General features: G+C 37.0%; 2 protein-coding genes across 3 annotated transcripts in view; one reads left to right on the top strand and one right to left on the bottom strand.

The window, feature by feature from the left end:
• Positions 1–5,244, bottom strand: part of LOC125648933 (deubiquitinase DESI2-like) — a 16,233-nt gene extending 10,989 nt beyond the window's left edge. The window contains exons 1-2 of one of the 2 annotated variants that reach the window (XM_056165659.1): positions 5,103–5,228; positions 4,870–5,007 (exon numbers count right to left, since the gene is read on the bottom strand). In XM_056165659.1, the coding sequence (XP_056021634.1) occupies positions 4,870–4,908 (39 nt within the window). In that variant the 5' untranslated portion in view covers positions 4,909–5,007; positions 5,103–5,228. Of the gene's footprint in view, positions 1–4,869 lie in introns of both variants that reach the window. The other variant, XM_056165660.1, reaches the window with a different exon arrangement.
• Positions 5,232–17,942, top strand: LOC125648931 (2-oxoisovalerate dehydrogenase subunit alpha, mitochondrial-like). The gene is made up of 9 exons (XM_048875975.2): positions 5,232–5,378; positions 9,835–9,978; positions 10,768–10,963; positions 11,523–11,684; positions 12,282–12,426; positions 13,673–13,734; positions 14,639–14,780; positions 15,493–15,661; positions 16,395–17,942. Exons 1-9 carry the CDS (start codon positions 5,280–5,282, stop codon positions 16,569–16,571), a joined length of 1,296 nt encoding a protein of 431 aa, XP_048731932.1. The 5' UTR covers positions 5,232–5,279; the 3' UTR covers positions 16,572–17,942.

The following is a 17,942-nucleotide window of genomic DNA, read 5'->3' as shown; positions in this document are numbered from 1 at the left end:
TCATTGATAATCTATCTTATTTGTTTCAAATCTACAAGCCATTGCTCTTTCTTCATATCAAAGTTGTGCCTGGAGTCGTTTTTTTTTTTAAATTACACATAACAGAAGCATAAAATGATGTTACATAACACATCATTAATGCATTAACTAGCAGACACTCCTCTATACTATCAATGCTATCATCATTACTGAGAATCTCGTTCATCATGAACACAGATATGGATCCCCTTTATGATCTAAAATAAGTTCATTACTGACCTTAAGCCAATCCTTCATCAACTTTCATTGAAATCTGAAGGCAATTGTTAAGGGATAAATGTGTTATATGATGTAAAAATACAAACAGATACCCCAAAACACGGACACAATACACAATTTCCAAGTAATCCGCCTGACTGACGTGTAGAGGCGTGGAAATCTAAAACTAGGAGGGAACATATTTCAAAAGGAATTGCCACAGAAATGTATCGCATCTTTGCTAGCCAATGGTTTTCGGTCCACTCCACTCCCTATGGAGTACAGAGTGGGACCCCTCCCTATGGAGCGCAGAGTGGGACCCCTCCCTATGGAGCACAGAGTGGGACCCCTCCCTATGGAGCGCAGAGTGGGACCCCTCCCTATGGAGCGCAGAGTGGGACCCCTCCCTATGGAGCGCAGAGTGGGACCCCTCCCTATGGAGCGCAGAGAGGGACCCCTCCCTATGGAGCGCAGAGTGGGACCCCTCCCTATGGAGCGCAGAGTGGGACCCCTCCCTATGGAGCGCAGAGTGGGACCCCTCCCTATGGAGCGCAGAGTGGGACCCCTCCCTATGGAGCGCAGAGTGGGACCGTTCCCTATGGAGCGCAGAGTGGGACCCCTCCCTATGGAGCGCAGAGTGGGACCCCTCCCTATGGAGCGCAGAGTGGGACCCCTCCCTATGGAGAACAGAGTGGGACCGTTCCCTATGGAGCGCAGAGTGGGACCCCTCCCTATGGAGCGCAGAGTGGGACCCCTCCCTATGGAGAACAGAGTGGGACCGTTCCCTATGAAGAGCGAAGTGGGACCGCTTCCTATGGAGCACAAAGTTGGACTGTTCCCTATAGAGAGCAGGGTGGGACCGCTTCCTATGGAGCACAGAGTGAGATCGCTCCCTATGGAGCTCAGAGAGGGACTGCTCCCTATGGAGCACAGAGTGAGATCGCTCCCTATGGAGCTCAGAGAGGGACTGCTCCCTATGGAGTACAGAGTGGGACTGCTCCCTATGGAGTACAGAGTGGGACTGCTCCCTATGGAGAGCAGAGTGAGACCGTTCCCTATAGAGAGCAGAGTGGGACTGCTCCCTATAGAACGCAGAGTGGGACTCAGCTCCCTATGGAGCACAGAGAGGACTGAAAACCCTTGGCTAGTGAAGATGAAATGTATTAACAAACATCAATAATACAGTCCCTATCATTTTAAGGAGGTATACTACAGCGTCATAATGGCTGACTTCCTTTTAAAACATTCATGAATGAAAATATTAATATCAGCAATATCTGTATATTGCTTTTAGAGTTGATTGCCTAGCTGGGTAACAGTGCTTTGACAGTCCAAATAGATCATATGGTGTCCCAGAATTTTGCTTGACCCCCATCAAGTGTCCTAAATCTTTGAATTGAGCTGTTTATGATGTTAAATTAGTACCCATGTCTCATACTCAGTTTCTTATCATAGAAATTTAATTTCAATTGTATTTATCAATTTATCTGTTGTTCAAGATTTTTTCACTCAGATGGGGACCTCGCCTACAGCAGCTGAAGTGCCACACGTTTACCACAGCATGACCAACGCTCAATGCTAGAACAGTGAGGGTTCTTTATCATGCCATTACCAGTAAGCATACTGATGCCGAACCTCTGTTTTTAGGTCATATCCAAAGGAACCCAGACTTTCACTTCTAACTACCAATGATGTTAGAATTCTACAGCAGTACTTGCCTCATCACAGCAATATAAACAGGAGTAGGTGAACTGATGTGCTGTGTCCACGCTGTACAAAGATCAATTCATTGATTGCTATTTGTCACTGATTCCAAAGGCAATCATATACACACTTAACACTACAACGGTCATTAAGGAACCGGTTCCTGCATACCTATCATTTATTACAGCAAAACCTACATGGCATTTACATTTAGAACCCTGAGTATAAATGCCTTGTTCACTAGATGAGTCAATGAGGCATGAATGCCCTTGAACGTTAGCCAAGTAAAAGGATGTACTACAAATTACGATAGCCATTACTAAAATCATCATGTCAATAAAGAACAAAAGACTATTCTGATCATCATATTTGAAAAATGATCTGACGTTACAATACGGGTAAACTTGGGTCACAACCAGTGTAAGAAATGTGCATTTCGTATTCGTTTGATTAACCATTAACAGGTAAAAGTATACTTGATAAGCATGAAACAATTAATATTTGATTTAAATTTTGCCTTTAGGAAATGCCAAGCAGTGTTCTAGAATTCACAAGAAATGTATACAATACCTTACACATATCATTTGATCGAAATTACAACATGTTACACATACTGTACAGTCTGTAAGAAAAAAATCCCTTGCCATATGTAATTTTAATAAGCTAGATTAAGTTTTATAATTAACTATAAGAGATAAAAGATTTTTGGGTAACTGATTTTAACTCTATTCGTATTATCTTTACCATGTAATATTACATTATGATTCCCTAAACCAACAATTCATAACTACTAGCTTAGGACTGAAAACATCAGTGACTTACACATGCTTCGGAAAGACTGGCAGAATAGCAAGGATTGAAGATGTCTCAACACAAAATAAATTACAATCAATGTAAACTTTTAGGCACACTACACTAGATGTTACCACAGGAATATGATACGATAATCCATAATCATGATAATGGTTCTATATAAGTATGACAATTCCTAATTTTTTCTACTTTCTCTTCACAGTAGGAACTACACCCTGGAACTCTTTAACACTTGTATCACAATGAATTCAAAATTATATTCCCTACAGAAACTGGTGTCTACAAAACTTATAGGTCCAATTGTTTTGGGTTCCTGATTTTCAAAAACCGAGATCACAAAAAGCTCTGAATTCCCAAGAGATAGGTACCACTTTCTAAATATGGAGGTGTAGTAGCATTCCCCAAGAAATGTAATCAAAATAATTCTCTTAAAACTTCATTTTGTCATTTTTTTCATGAAAATTTTCTTTTACTCTAAATTTATACTACCATGGTTGCAAAACAGTATACAACTAACCAATCTCATAACAAATATAACTTACAAGGATAAACATTAAAACAGTTCACTCACTTGCCTAAACCATTGATAGTAAGGAAAGTGAAAATGGCAACTCAGCTAGTTGTCCACCATTAATAGTGGGCAAGTTAATTACACTGTTCAGAGTGTTCATCATTTTTCAATATACATCAGCAGGTTATTTACAGCATTTAACATTTTCTCATTATTTTCATAATGTACTAGAGTGTGGATTCCTCAAGTTTTAAGAGCATCATGGATTTCATAAAGTTTGGGGGGGGGGGGGAGGGGGGGGGGTTGTTACACAAAAAGCTACACTGTGTTTATACTTATGAGAAGAGTTCATATCTAGGTATAACAAACCACTGTAACAAATTAATAAAAACAAATATTACTAAGTCCTCAACCAAAATTGATCGAAACACTGGTTTTTAAATATTTTTTTTTATATATAAAAGTGTGAGTATTAATTTGCTCATCAGGTGCAAATAAAAAGACAAGGAGAAAAAAATACAAAACTTAAATGTTTCACTTTGCACAATATTCCAAATAGTTGGTCATGCATTTTTGTTCCTGAATTATTCCTGCCATTGTTGATGAAGTTCAATTTGAATTTAAGAAATGTTTGCATGCTTCTTGAAAGTTTATCAAAAAAATTATTATAATGACTGTATGAAATATGAAAATTAATTTGCAATTTACAATGAAGTCCATATTAGCTTTATGATGGTCTATATGCAACTTGGTAATATCATACTAAATTGTTTTAAAGTAAGAAAAATGGATGATGGATTGATATGTAATTAGAAATTTTATCAGTTTTATTTAGTCTCCAATACCGTCACAGTTTTTAACATTTACATGTAGCTTGTTCAACGAGATATCATTTTAATCTGCGTTAATAACTCGGTAAACTTTTCATTAAACACGCACAACTAATTATCAGTATTCAAAATTATAATCATCAAAATCAGACTAGCACAGATTGCCATGAAACATGCCACATATCAGGCATAATAAATACTTCCTTATACTCAATTTTGTTTGTTTTTACATCCTACTTGAGAATCATTATAGTCTAAACTGTAAGGCAGGGATTGAGAATTACACTAAGGACCTCTCAATAGTGAATCATGTGTTCTACCACTGGGCTACAGCAACAGTGGCCTTACAGAAAAGTTTAATTAATCAAAAATGGGTCTTCCATCAATCTAAAAGTGCCTAATGTTCCAAGACTTAAAACTGATTTCTGGTGGGACTCCTAACTCCTCTAAAACCTGAATTAATCCCTGTAGTAGTGCCTTCATTTACCTTAAGGGATCCACAATCTAACACCTAAACTACATGCCCCTCAACAAAACTTGATAAATGTTAGGTCCTCTGAAGGAATACACAGTATTAGTGCCATTGTTTACTATGGGACCCACAAACATTTTCAGAGTTTTAAAGCAAGTCCCCCCACTTTTTTATTTACCTCTGGGTTGGGTTTCTTAAAGAGAATTCATGACAAGACTACTATAAAAGACCATGACCATGCCTATAAGAAGACCACGATATCAAAGTAAAACTAAAAGTAGAATATAGTGAGAACACCTTACCATATCGTAAACATTTAGAACCACCTCCTCTTGTGCCATCTTTTCAATATTTAGTCGTGTGAAAATGATTTTTCTTTACAAGAACGTCGAAATCAAGAAATGGTCACATCATCATCGTTTTCTCTCGGAGTGACTCATCTGTGTGAAGATACAGAGGCTGAATTTCTACAAACAACCGTCGAGCGTAAGAATTAAATCATAATGAAAGGTAACGTGACAATAAGTTAGCTCACTCTTTCGCGAAGAAAAAAATTACGAGGTCACTAAATGTTGTATATATACTATAGTGTCAAAACATCAATAAAGAGGTACGTAAGCCAAGCGGAAGCAATTTAATGTAAGAGTAAAACGTCACTATTTGCAGTACGCACATTTTGTGACGTTTTACACAGTCAAGGTCAATCACCGAGATGGCAGCAAAGTTAGGGAACACGCTGCGGTTGTTGCGGTGTGTTGCACGGAGACCCGTGTCATGTCGTCGGATTTTCACAACCTCATATCTGAGATGCGTAAGTTGTGTACGAGTCATAACTAGCAAATTTATATGCATGCGATATGAAAGAAATTGTGTGTGCAATCCTGCTTCAAAATACAGTACGCTCTTGAAATTTATGTATCATCATGTACTGCATACACCATGTTCCATAACCCACGAAGCAATGTCTTTGTCTATGAAAATACTGCTTCTCAAGACGATCTGAGACCTAGACTGTTGCAGTGAGTCTCGGTGCCTGTAACAACACATACCTTGCAAACATTGGCATACACTTAGCAAGCCAAAAGCACAGGTGCTAGACAAGACCTATAAAGAAATAGTTAAACGACGTAGATAAAATACCTGAATGTATAACTACAGGAATGATGTAACTAAATGAAAATGTCTTACATGTACGACATGATTTTTTTAATCAACGCTAAATGACATATATTATTTGCAATCCTCCGTCACAGATGCAGCACGTACAGTGCCCCCCCCCCCCCCCACACACACACACACACACACACACACACCACCACCACCACCACCAACACTCTGGCATCTCTCAACTCCTGTAAGTAATATTGAAATGGTACTATTTACCCATATCAATCAGGTTGGGAAAACTTCTCCGATATCGAGATCTTGCTGAAATATGAGATTATCCCTCTTTAGCGAGAAAGTGAACATTACCATATTAAACAGGTGTTTGAATTGAAAATAATAGCGAATTCTGTGCAATGCAGAATAAGTGCAACACACATTCAACATTAAGTGAATTGTTTCTATAAAATTGAATACAAAATCGAGAAATTTCATATCAACGTTGCTGTGTAAGAGGGAAGGAGGCTTAAATCCAATGCACATCGTGAGTGTTTTGATTAATATATTTGCAGAAGTATCAAACATTTTAGCACTTTTTCTTCTGTTCATGTGAAACATGAAGAGATGTACCGGGTGTTTTTCATGGTTGTATGGGATATATTTACTCTTGCTAAAGAGGGATAATCACATTTTAGGGAGAATATCTCACTGATGGGGAAGTGTTCCCAACCTGTTAATTACATAACCCTTAAACACACTCATCATGATTATGTACTCCAAATTAACAAACTACTCCGACTGATTGGACCAAAATCGAAACTGTAACTGACTGACCCTTGCAACCACAAAATTGATGTTCTGTTCAAAACTTGCCATATTCCAAGTCCCTTTTCATCTCACTGACCATGTTTATTAGGGCCTGGAATGGATGCCACTAATTGTGCCGATACATGAAGAAGACCGACACTTCACAATATGTACATAGGGACTTTTGATCCATGTAGATGAGTACATGCAGCACTTTGATGCCATCATAGCTGACTTCCAGAACAAGGTCAAATGCATAGACAACACATGTTTGTGGGGAAAATTCAGTTGAAGCTGCATTTTTGCAGGTCTGTGGATGGTTTGATTGTTTTGTGTGCAAAGGTATAACACTAAATCTGAAGAAGTTTCATTTTGTCAAGGACTTTGCAGGACTCGCAATCACTCCAACTAATATACGGTCCAGTACCAAGTTCCCTGATGCCATCAGAAACTTCTGCACTCCCACCAACATCACTGGTGCAAGAGCCTGGTTTAGGCTTATAAACCAGGGGGGCATATGCATTTGCCATGACACAACAAATGCAGCCTTTCTGTGCTCTGTTGAAAATATCGACACCGTTCATTTGGACAGATGAGAAGGATGTCTTCCACCAGTCTAAGGAATAAAAGAAGGTGTGTGTTATTTGTCCCGTATTTATCTACTGACCTGCCTTTCCTCTGATTGGTCTGTTAATGGCATGAGTTTCTTCAGGATGCAGAAGTAGTGCTGATGTGTGCTCAAGACTCCTGCCTGTTGAGATGATGGCTATAAGTTGTGTTTAGTTGGAAGCAGGTTCACACTCCCAGCTGAAGCCAGGTAGGCTTCCATCGAAGGTGAGGCCTTGGCAGAGGTATATGCACCCCATCAAACGTGATATGATGTGCTGGATCAAACACACTGTTTATGCATGTACTCCATCAAACACACTATTATGTACTGAGATGCTAGGACCTCCTTGTAGCTGTCGTGGAGGTCAGGCAGACCTTGTGAGTGCAATCTAGAGACTTGTTGTTAAAGACGGGAGCACATGATGTCATTGCATGAAACTGAACAGGATGGAGTAACTGAAGATATTATCTTGATGTCTGTTGTCTTTTTAAGGACTTCAGTTTAGTAGCTGTTGAATTTGATAATTCATATTATACTTTCATGTAAAATACTTGAATCTGATTGGTCGAGAAGCATTTGAAAAAGCCAATTGTTATCCTCTGAGAACAGAAAGCACGCGTTCCAGGTTGATAGTATCTAGCAACGGGTAACAGTACTTGACAACAGGTGATATTATAAAAAACTATAACATGTGTCAAATTTATGCGACTACGGTTTGCCGGAGATTGTTAGACAACGTCATTTGAGCGTTTGTAATAAACACAAAAACCCGCATCGATATACCAAATATCGCATGACAGTGATTGATCAAATATCAACAGACGTAAGTCTTTCTGCTTTGTTGTTTATATAACATTCAGTATAATAAAACAAATATTGCATGTAGTTGAAGGTAACATTGAAAATTTTCACCCCTCGAGAAACCATTGTCAACCTCGGCTATGCCTCGATTGACAATGGTTTTCTCGGGGTGAAAATTTTCGATGTTACCCACAACTACATGCAATATTTATATAGTGAGTCACTGTCCAAATAAAAAAAATATTGCTGACAAAATTGAAGGTACATATGTATATGTAAATGTGTGACAATAATGAACTGAGAATAGCATTCAGTTTATAAAATATATGTAGGGGTTACAATATGACCATTTTTGGGTGAAATTTAAATAATTAATAAATATATATAAGGATTTATTCTTGTCACAATTCAGACAGGGTAGAAGATATGTACTGTTTATAGTTTTCTTTCAATCAGTTATTATACCCCCGTCCGTCTGTCTGTGCAGCTTCGTGTCCGGGCCATAACTTCTTTGTTCTTTGACTTAGGCATACCATATTTGGCACACAGGTAGATCACCATGAGACGATGTGTCCAGTACCTTCATGACCTCTATATGACCTTGACCCTTGACCTCAAGGTCAAAATTAAAGGTTTTGTACAACGGATTCGTGTCCGGGTCATAACTTCTTTGTTCTTTGACATAGGCATACCATATTTGACACATGAGTGTATCACCATGAGACGATGTGTCATGTACCTTCATGACCTCCATATGACCTTGACCTCAAGGTCAAAATTAAAGGTATTTACAATGGATTTGTGTCAGGGCCATGACTTCTTTGTTCATTGACATAGGCATATCATATTTGACACATGAGTGTATCACCATGAGACGATGTGTCGGGTACCTTCATGACCTCTATATGACCTTGAACTTTGATATCAAGGTCAAAATTGATTATAGGGTTTTGACATAGTCATACCATAAGACATGGGTGTATCACCATGAGACTATGTGTCATGTACATTCATGACCTCTTTATGACCTTGACCTTTGATCTCAAGGTCAAAATTATAGGTTTATGCCATGGATTTGTGTTCGGACTATATCTTCCATTTTCTTCTACAAAGGCATACCATATTTTGACACTCAGGAAAGAGGTAATTTATACCTATTAACAACACCCTTTGGGAGATTGGGGTAAGCGGGGAGTATTCTTAGTGAGCATTGCTCACAGTACATCTTGTTAATTATGTTAGTCTTGAAGTCTATCTTGTTTGTTACAGTTGAAACATTTCACACTAAAATGGGATCTGGGGAACTTGAATTATTTTAACAAATAGGTATGAGAAGAATCCATCCTTAAGTGTCGATATTGAAAATTTAATCAATTCTATCCTTAAAAAATTTGTTGATTTAATCTCCACGACTTAGGAGACCTATCATCAATAAAACACAGTTAAAGCAAACCCTCAGGGCTAGCGAAAAACAGTTCATTATAACCGAACTTCATTATACAGTAAAACACGGTTATAGCAAACATCCAGGGCTAGCGAAAATCAGTTCATTATAACCAAACTTCATTATACAGTAAAACACGGTTATAGTGAACCTCAGTGAAAAAAAACCAGTTCATTATAACCAAACTTTATTATACTGTAAATTCAGTTATAGCAAACCCCCAGGGCCAGTGAAAAACAGTTTACTATATTAAAAAAATCCAGTAATTTCCACACCGACATTTACCAAAATTATTATAATTTTCAATATTTACTAATAGATATTGTTATAACAGCTTTGATTTTTTTTCAAAGAATTCATGTAATTTGTTATAATAATCATGTAATTTGTTATAATAATCATGAAATTATGTAATTTGTTATAATAATGATGAATTTTTGTAATTTGTTATGATGATGATGAATGTAATTTGTTATAATAATGATGAATTTTCTCCTGTAGGAGGAACGTCCTCAGTTTTCAGGGTTGAAGTCGGACTTCACCTACAAATTGTCGATTTTGGACCCAGACAATGAGGCAGGCATTCCCGTGTACAGAGTGATGAACAGTCACGGAGAGATGACCCAAGACAGCGAGGATCCCAAGGTAGACAACTCTGAAGACAATTCAAATTGGGCACTCCATAAGGTCTAGCTGCAGAACTGTAGCTCTCTGAAAAAATATTTTGACGGAACAAAGAGCTACAGTTCCACCCCTGATAAAAACCTCCGATTTACGGCGCACAAAAAGCTGCACATGGTTGAGGCCTTATATATCGTTGTATTCTTGTGTTGCTGTCTCATAAATTTAATATAAAAAAATTCTTAACATATTTTCCTACTATAGTTGTGTCCAAACATACCTTCAAATATTCATTAAAACCCCATACAACCCGAAAACTCCCAGCGATTGGAAGGTACATTTCAAATGAAGTAATTAGTAAACAATATAAGACATGAACACCAGCGGTTACATTCATACTAGTAAATGGTACCAAAATACATGTAGCTATAAATACACAATGTGTATTTTCCCATGTTTATTTATAGTTTGAATTTAACAGCAAGGATCGATAGTCATATCATTAGGAATTATAATGATATATGTAAATGGATTTACCACTTCATTGTAGAAGCAAATTATGACGACAGTAATCTCTGATGATGACAGTAAAACAGGATTCAATAATCTGTTAATCGTGAAATGTTCAGCTTTAAACAAAACAAAAATGATGGAATATCCAATCACTCAGTTTTGTTCAATTTGACTTTCCTATTCTATATACATGTATAAATTTATTATGCAATAGGTAGTGGTATATATATATTCATTTAAGTTTTGCATTGTGATATTTGAACAGATATGACTCTGCTGAACATTTTGATATTTGAACAGATTGACAAAGAGACTGTCCTGAAGATGTATCGTGACATGACTCTGCTGAACTCTATGGATAAAATCCTTTATGAATCACAGAGACAGGGCAGGATTTCATTTTACATGACCAACTATGGGGAGGAAGCTACTCACATCGGTTCTGCTGCTGCTCTTCACTTAGAGGATCTGGTATTCGGACAGTACAGGGAAGCAGGTAGGATCAGGCGTAATGGCCTGAATACATAAGAAGTTAGAATGCATAACTAATGATAGTGTCCAAGGTTTGATTACCAGTCCTACGATAGATTTTTGTTTGAAAATATTTTTTATATGCCCGTCTTTGTATGGGAGGTAATATGGTATGGCGATCATGTCCGTCCATCTGTCTGTCTGTCCCGCTTCGTGTCTGGCTCGTAACTCAAATACTATGAGATCTGGAATCATCAAACTTTGTCAGCTGATACATCTTGGGGTAGAGGTTGGGTCACACTTTAATGTTAGGTCACAGTGACCTTTGATGAAGAGATGTGGCCAAATCCTGTTGGACTCATAACTGGACAATTATTTGGTCTAAAATCATCAAACTTGGTCAGTCAATGCATCTTAAGAAGAAGGTGTGTCATGCCCTAAATCAAGGTCACCTATAATTGAGATTATATGGCCATTTATGGCATAACCCTTTTTTTGGGGCTGATGTAGATACGAGTCCTAGAATCAACAAACTTTGTCAATTTGTGCATTACTTGGGTTATATATTTGATGTTGTGTTGTAGGGGTGCTGATGTGGAGAGGCTTCTCCCTGGACCAGTTTATCAATCAATGTTATGGAAATGTGGAGGATATGGGCAAGGGTCGGCAGATGCCCGTACATTACGGGTCTCGGGATCTACACTACGTCACCATATCATCGCCACTAGCTACACAGATGCCTCAAGGTAAGCGCGGAGAATATTTAATCATCTACAACATGCTCATTATGAGTGGAAAATTCTCGAGGGGAAGTGAAATGAGAAACAAACAAACCTACACCAGTGTTTTGTCAATAATCCTCGCTAGTTCAGTACAGTCAAACCTCGTTATCTCGAACCTGATGGGGCCGAGAGAAAAACTTTTGAGATATCTGAGGGATTGAGATATTGAGTTTAGAATATATAAAGAAAATGTAGTTGGGACTTGCAACCCACTTCGAAATAACCACATGGTATTTGAAATATCGATGTTCAAGATGCTGAAGTTCAACTGTATTTTTCATCCTCACAGGGGGATTCATACTCATGTCACAAAGAATCTTACTTTGTATGGAAATTTATTAAGAGCATAAGAATTCGTATCTTTTATTATTTTACAACTTATAAATATAAGGAATGTATAGGTTGTTATTATCATAGGGTATATTATAAACATTAAGCAATGCCATATTTCTATATACAAGAGATCCACTTTGTCTGTTATATGTAAATATTCTCTTTTCTACTTGCTACTGTCTTCAGCATTGTGTTCATGTAAATGTCTTGTTTGATTTAAATTCACAGCTTCTGGTGCAGCGTATGCTTTCAAACTCAAACAGAACGGGAAGTGCGTCATCTGTTATTTTGGGGACGGGGCTGCCTCAGAAGGAGACGCGCACGCAGCCTTCAACTTCGCAGCCACTCTGGACTGTCCAGTCATATTCTTCTGGTGTGTTCACTCTCAATAGATAGATCTATACAAAATATGTTGACTCAGCTACCCCCACCCCCAACCAAAAAAGTGACAGTATTAGGGTGGTGAATATTGTTCTAAATGAGTGGCCATCAATATCACAATTCACAAAAATGTGAAGTCTTGCCGTTTTGTTGTTTTACATCTGTTTTCATTTCCTAGCCGATGAAAAAACTAGAAAGAGTGAAATTGGAGACCAAACATAGAATAATCCTTCAGTGCAATAAAGTCTAATCAGAAATTATGTATTGACTTTTGTCAGCAAATTCTGGTCAATATATCACTAAGAATTCCCAGTTAGTGGAAATTCACTTGATCAGATGAATAATCCCTTCCCTTTATATAATGTACAGATAATCCCTTCCCTTTATATAACGTACAGATAGATAATCCCTTCCCTTTATATAACGTACAGATAGATAATCCCTTCCCTCTATATAACGTACAGATGAATAATCCCTTTCCTTTATATTACGTACAGATAAATAATCCCTTCCCTTTATATAACGTACAGATAAATATTCCCTTCCCTTTATGTAACCAGTGTTTGAAACTCACAGTAAAACTAGCGAGACATGCAGAGTGGACTGCTTGTGAAAATAGTAAGCCTTGCCAAAGACCTACTAGTCCTGAAAAATTTTGAAATTATTATTGCTATCCATCTTCCAATTAAAACAATTATGTGACTAGAACTCAGTTCCCACAACTTCGATCTCAATCATATTTAATTTTATAAAGCCCCTTAGCTTGTTACAATTTCATTACCGAATACATCTAAATTTTTATGTAGTGGAAATTTTAACACATCCGGTCGGGTGTCTATGCAAAGAAATTTGTTCGCCCATGGCAAAATGTTTGCGGGTCAGGTGCACAGGGATTTCAATCACTGATATAACATTGATGTATTTTGTTGTGTGATAATAAATATTTTTTTAAAATGTATGTGACATTTGTAATAAGAGAGAAAGTGATTCTATATAAAATTATTGAAATTTTTTATCTTTAATATAAATCAACAAATATGCTGCTGCCAGGGTTTAGATGATCCAATGTTTGTGCATCATTGTTGTATAAGCAAGTACATGTGTACTGTCTGTTCTTAGAACAAATGCGATAAATTCGGTTCACGCTGCATATAAGAATTATAGAACGTTATATTTTTAATGACTGATTATTGAATTTTCATGATTTTGAACAGAATACTATTGTTTGTGATTTTCAGTAGAAACAATGGATATGCAATATCAACCCCTACCTCAGAGCAGTACAGGGGCGATGGCATAGGTAGGCAGACTGCTATTTATAGAAAATACCCCGACCTACAGAACGAAAGAAACTAGACTTCCAAGTTATGAGGGAAATGATAATGTGATTTTGCAACCAAAAATTTCCACAAGCAAAACATTTCAAATTTTTAGGCTATTAACTAGACAATTTTAATTTTCTACACCTTACAGTTTAATCCATGTGGTATACATCAGCCATTGTACTGCAGTCTATTGCATGAAATAACGTTTTTATGGAAGAAACTGAAATATGAGAATTGTAATTAAACCCCCACCACAAAGATGTTGAAATTAAACTGGTTTCACCATGTCTGTCTGTCAACAATGAGTCTTTCCCAATGATAATTGCAATAGGTCATGTAGATTGGATTGATTGATTGCATGTTGTTTAACGTCCCTCTCGAGAATTTCTCACTCATATGGAGACCATTCGGTGAAGGGCTACAAAATTTAGGCCTATGCTGGGCGCTTAAACTGCCTTTGAGCAGGGAGGGATCTTTATCGTGCCATGCCTGCTGTGATACAGGACCTTGGTTTTTGCGGTCTGATCCGAAGGACCGCCCCATTTAGTCACTTCTTACAACAACAAGGGGTACTGAGGACTTATTTTAACTCTGATCTCCATGGGGTCATGTAGATTGGATAAAAAAGTCTGAAATTGCCGAGTTGACAGGGACTTTCCTGATTTGGTCACTATGCATTGGTGGTAGTGTGAGAGTGGAAGGTTGGTTGAAATAGACTTTGATCATGTTGATTTACGAAATGTTATTATCAAAGGAAGATTCATTAGTCAGGGATGTGTTTACTAGACACTAGTCAATCCATGCAAAAAATGAATTTTAAAAGATGTATTTTTTCTGTCATTCCCAAGCTAATTTTTTGTTTTTGTAATTTTTCTGTAGCCTCCAGGGGCAGTGGTTATGGTATGTTGACGATGAGAGTAGATGGGAATGACGTGTTTGCTGTATACAATGTCACGAAGCAGGCCAGAGAAATCTGTGTGAAACAGAATCGACCAGTCCTTATCGAGGCCATGACGTACAGGTGATTACCTTCATTATGTACATTATAGACACAATCAAAATATTACCTTCATTCTGTACATTATAGACACAATCAAAAATATTACCTTCATTGTGTACATTATAGACACAATCAAAAAGATTACCTTCATTGTGTACATTATAGACACAATCAAAAAGATTACCTTCATTGTGTGCATTATAGACACAATCAAAAATATTACCTTCATTGTGTACATTATAGACACAATCAAAAAGATTACCTTCATTGTGTACATTATAGACACAATCAAAAAGATTACCTTCATTGTGTACATTATAGACACAATTAGAAAGAGACATATTTCACTTTCATTTCAGTGAAATGTATGTCGGAGGGAAGGTTTGGATTTCATGTTTGTCAAATATTTGAAAAGAATACATATTTTCTTGTACACATATTTACATAACAAAATGGTCTCCAATTATTCAGTCATGCAAATACACAGACAATGTATATAAACAAAAAGTACCCCTCCAGAGATGTTTACATTTGTTGTCTGGGTGAAACCATTTTGACAGCACATTCTTTATTTCTGATCACCAGGTGTGATTTCATGTGAAAATATGCATAGTACTAATATTTCAACATGACCTTTATAGAGAAAAACTAATACTAATGTTAACACCGTCTTTTGATAGGGAAAAAAATGAGGATGTGGTATCAAATGGTTTGCTTTTTTTTTTTTTTTCAGGGTTGGACATCACTCCACATCAGACGACAGCTCTATGTATCGTGAAAAGGGAGAGGTGGTGAAGTTTGATACAAACAATCCGATTGGTCGATTACGGGGCTACATGGCACGGCAAGGGTGGTGGGACGATGAGGATGAGAACAAATGGAGAGAGCAATGCAAGAAAAATGTTAGTAATTATCAACTGTTCAATTCATCGGGAGGAGGGGGGGGATTGTGCCAGGAATGAGTTTGTAAGTGTTAGTAATTATCAACTGTTCAATTCATCGGGAGGGGGTGATATTGTGCCAGGAATGAGTTTGTAAGTGTCAGTAAGTTAGTAATTATCAACTGTTCAATTCATTGGGAGGGGGTGGTATTGTGTCAGGAACGAGTTTGTAAGTGTTAGTAAGTTAGTAATTATCAACTGTTCAATTCATTGGGAGGGGGTTGTATTGTGCCAGGAATGAGTTTGTAAGTGTTAGCAATTATCAACTGTTGAATTCATTGGGAGGGGGTTGTATTGTGTCAGGAATGAGTTTGTAAGTGTTAGTAATTATCAACTGTTCAATTCATTGGGAAGGGGTTGTATTGTGTCAGGAATGAGTTTGTAAGTGTTAGTAATTATCAACTGTTCAATTCATCGGAAGGGGGGCTGTATTGTGCCAGTAAATGAATAAGTAAATCAATATACAAATCTCCAGTAAGTATAATGATTACTTTATATCTGGAAAAAGTAGAAATTTCTGCAGAGTTGTTTACTGGCCAAATAAATAAAAGGAAAAGAAACTTGTTGTGAGAAATAGATTTTGCACATTCAAAATCTTGAGAAATTATGCATAAATAAAAGCAAATCTGCAGTATATTTTATTTTAATATGTGTATTTTATGTTGTTTTAAAATTTGATTTATCTTGAATAAAGGTGATGGAAGCATTTGGAAAAGCAGAGAAGAGAAAGAAGCCCAGCCCTGTTGAGCTGTTCGAAGATGTTTATGATGAAATTCCAATACACTTACAAAAACAAATGGACTCCTTAAAAGAACACCTGTCCAAAAACGGGGACAAATACCCAGTCCAGTCCCATGAGGTGTGGTCCTGAGGGATTGCAGGGGGTTGTACTTTCACTTCGAGAATCTCATCATCAACTCTTCATCCCCTTGACATCTATATAAATGTCAACAGTGTGTTATACATGTATAAATATAAAACCACGCCTGGTGGAGTCGATCTGAGAAAAATGGATACAACGTTTGGTGTATTACGTGTCGGGTTAAAAAGTTCCGAGTCACTGAACAGTCTGGTCATACACAAGTGAAATATTTGTAGTCTTCTTCTCACATTTTTAATTCTAGTGGACTGTACCAGTGTGTATCATTACTTAAATGTTCAAACTAACTGTCAAAGAATTAGTATCTATCTACTGAAATGGTGTATTTCATGTAAGTCAAGTCTGTTTTTGAATATAGTACTTTCCAACACACAAATGACACACACACAGGTTTATAACTCACATACCGCAGTAAGCCTAGATTTAATATGAATACACATCGCACTGTTCCTAGTGAATGTACACGTGCTTCCGTGTTCAGAGGAAAGTTACGTTTTACGATGCGTCTCTAGGGATCTGGCCAAACAGGATACACGTACATATCAATAAATTATTACGTTTTGACTGAAGCTGACTGATGAACGTTCCACATATCAGTGATGAGTGAATGGTGATTTTCGTGGTTTGCATAATATGACTGTGATACAATTGCTATAAAAAATATTTATTCAGAGTGAAGTATTGTTTGACTTGAAAACAAGTCAACTTAAAAATGTATGTATGCTAATAATTTTTACCATAATATACAGTCAGACTTTGTTACTTCGGACCTTGATGGGGAAAGAAAAAACTTAAAAGATATCGAAGGGTTTGAGATATTGAAGTGAAAATGCATCGAGAAAATGTAGTTGGGACTTCCAACTTGTATCAACTTATCCATGATATTCGAGATATCAATGTTTGAGATATTCAAGAATTCAAAAGATTGAGGTTAAAATGCATCGAGAAAATATAATTGGGACTTCCAACTCACTTCGACATATCCATGGTATTTGAGATATCGTGTTTGAGATGCCAATCAGATTTACAAACCGGTCAACAGATAATTACAAGATGTACAGGTAAATATAATTATAAGTCTAGGTTCACGTTTCTTTCAGTTTATTAGGATAATCGAGTAAACGTATGCATACACATTGGAAATCTATTACATTGTATCTACCCTAGTCATGCTGTAAGTGTGAATTGTACAATTTCCACAGCTTATTTTGATCTGAATAGCACAAATTCAAAAGAATTGTCTCAAAACAATGCATTGATACTAACTTTTATCATTTTGAGTGCCAAAGTATGATGTTTGAAATGTAATACAAATATACAAGGTGTTGCTGAACAGTAATCCAATAAAAAGTCAGTAGAACA

Source organism: Ostrea edulis, chromosome 5 (assembly GCF_947568905.1).
Source record: "Ostrea edulis chromosome 5, xbOstEdul1.1, whole genome shotgun sequence".
Classification (NCBI taxonomy): domain Eukaryota; kingdom Metazoa; phylum Mollusca; class Bivalvia; order Ostreida; family Ostreidae; genus Ostrea; species Ostrea edulis.
Note: the sequence above shows the minus strand (reverse complement) of the source record. Positions and strands in the feature narration are given on the sequence as shown.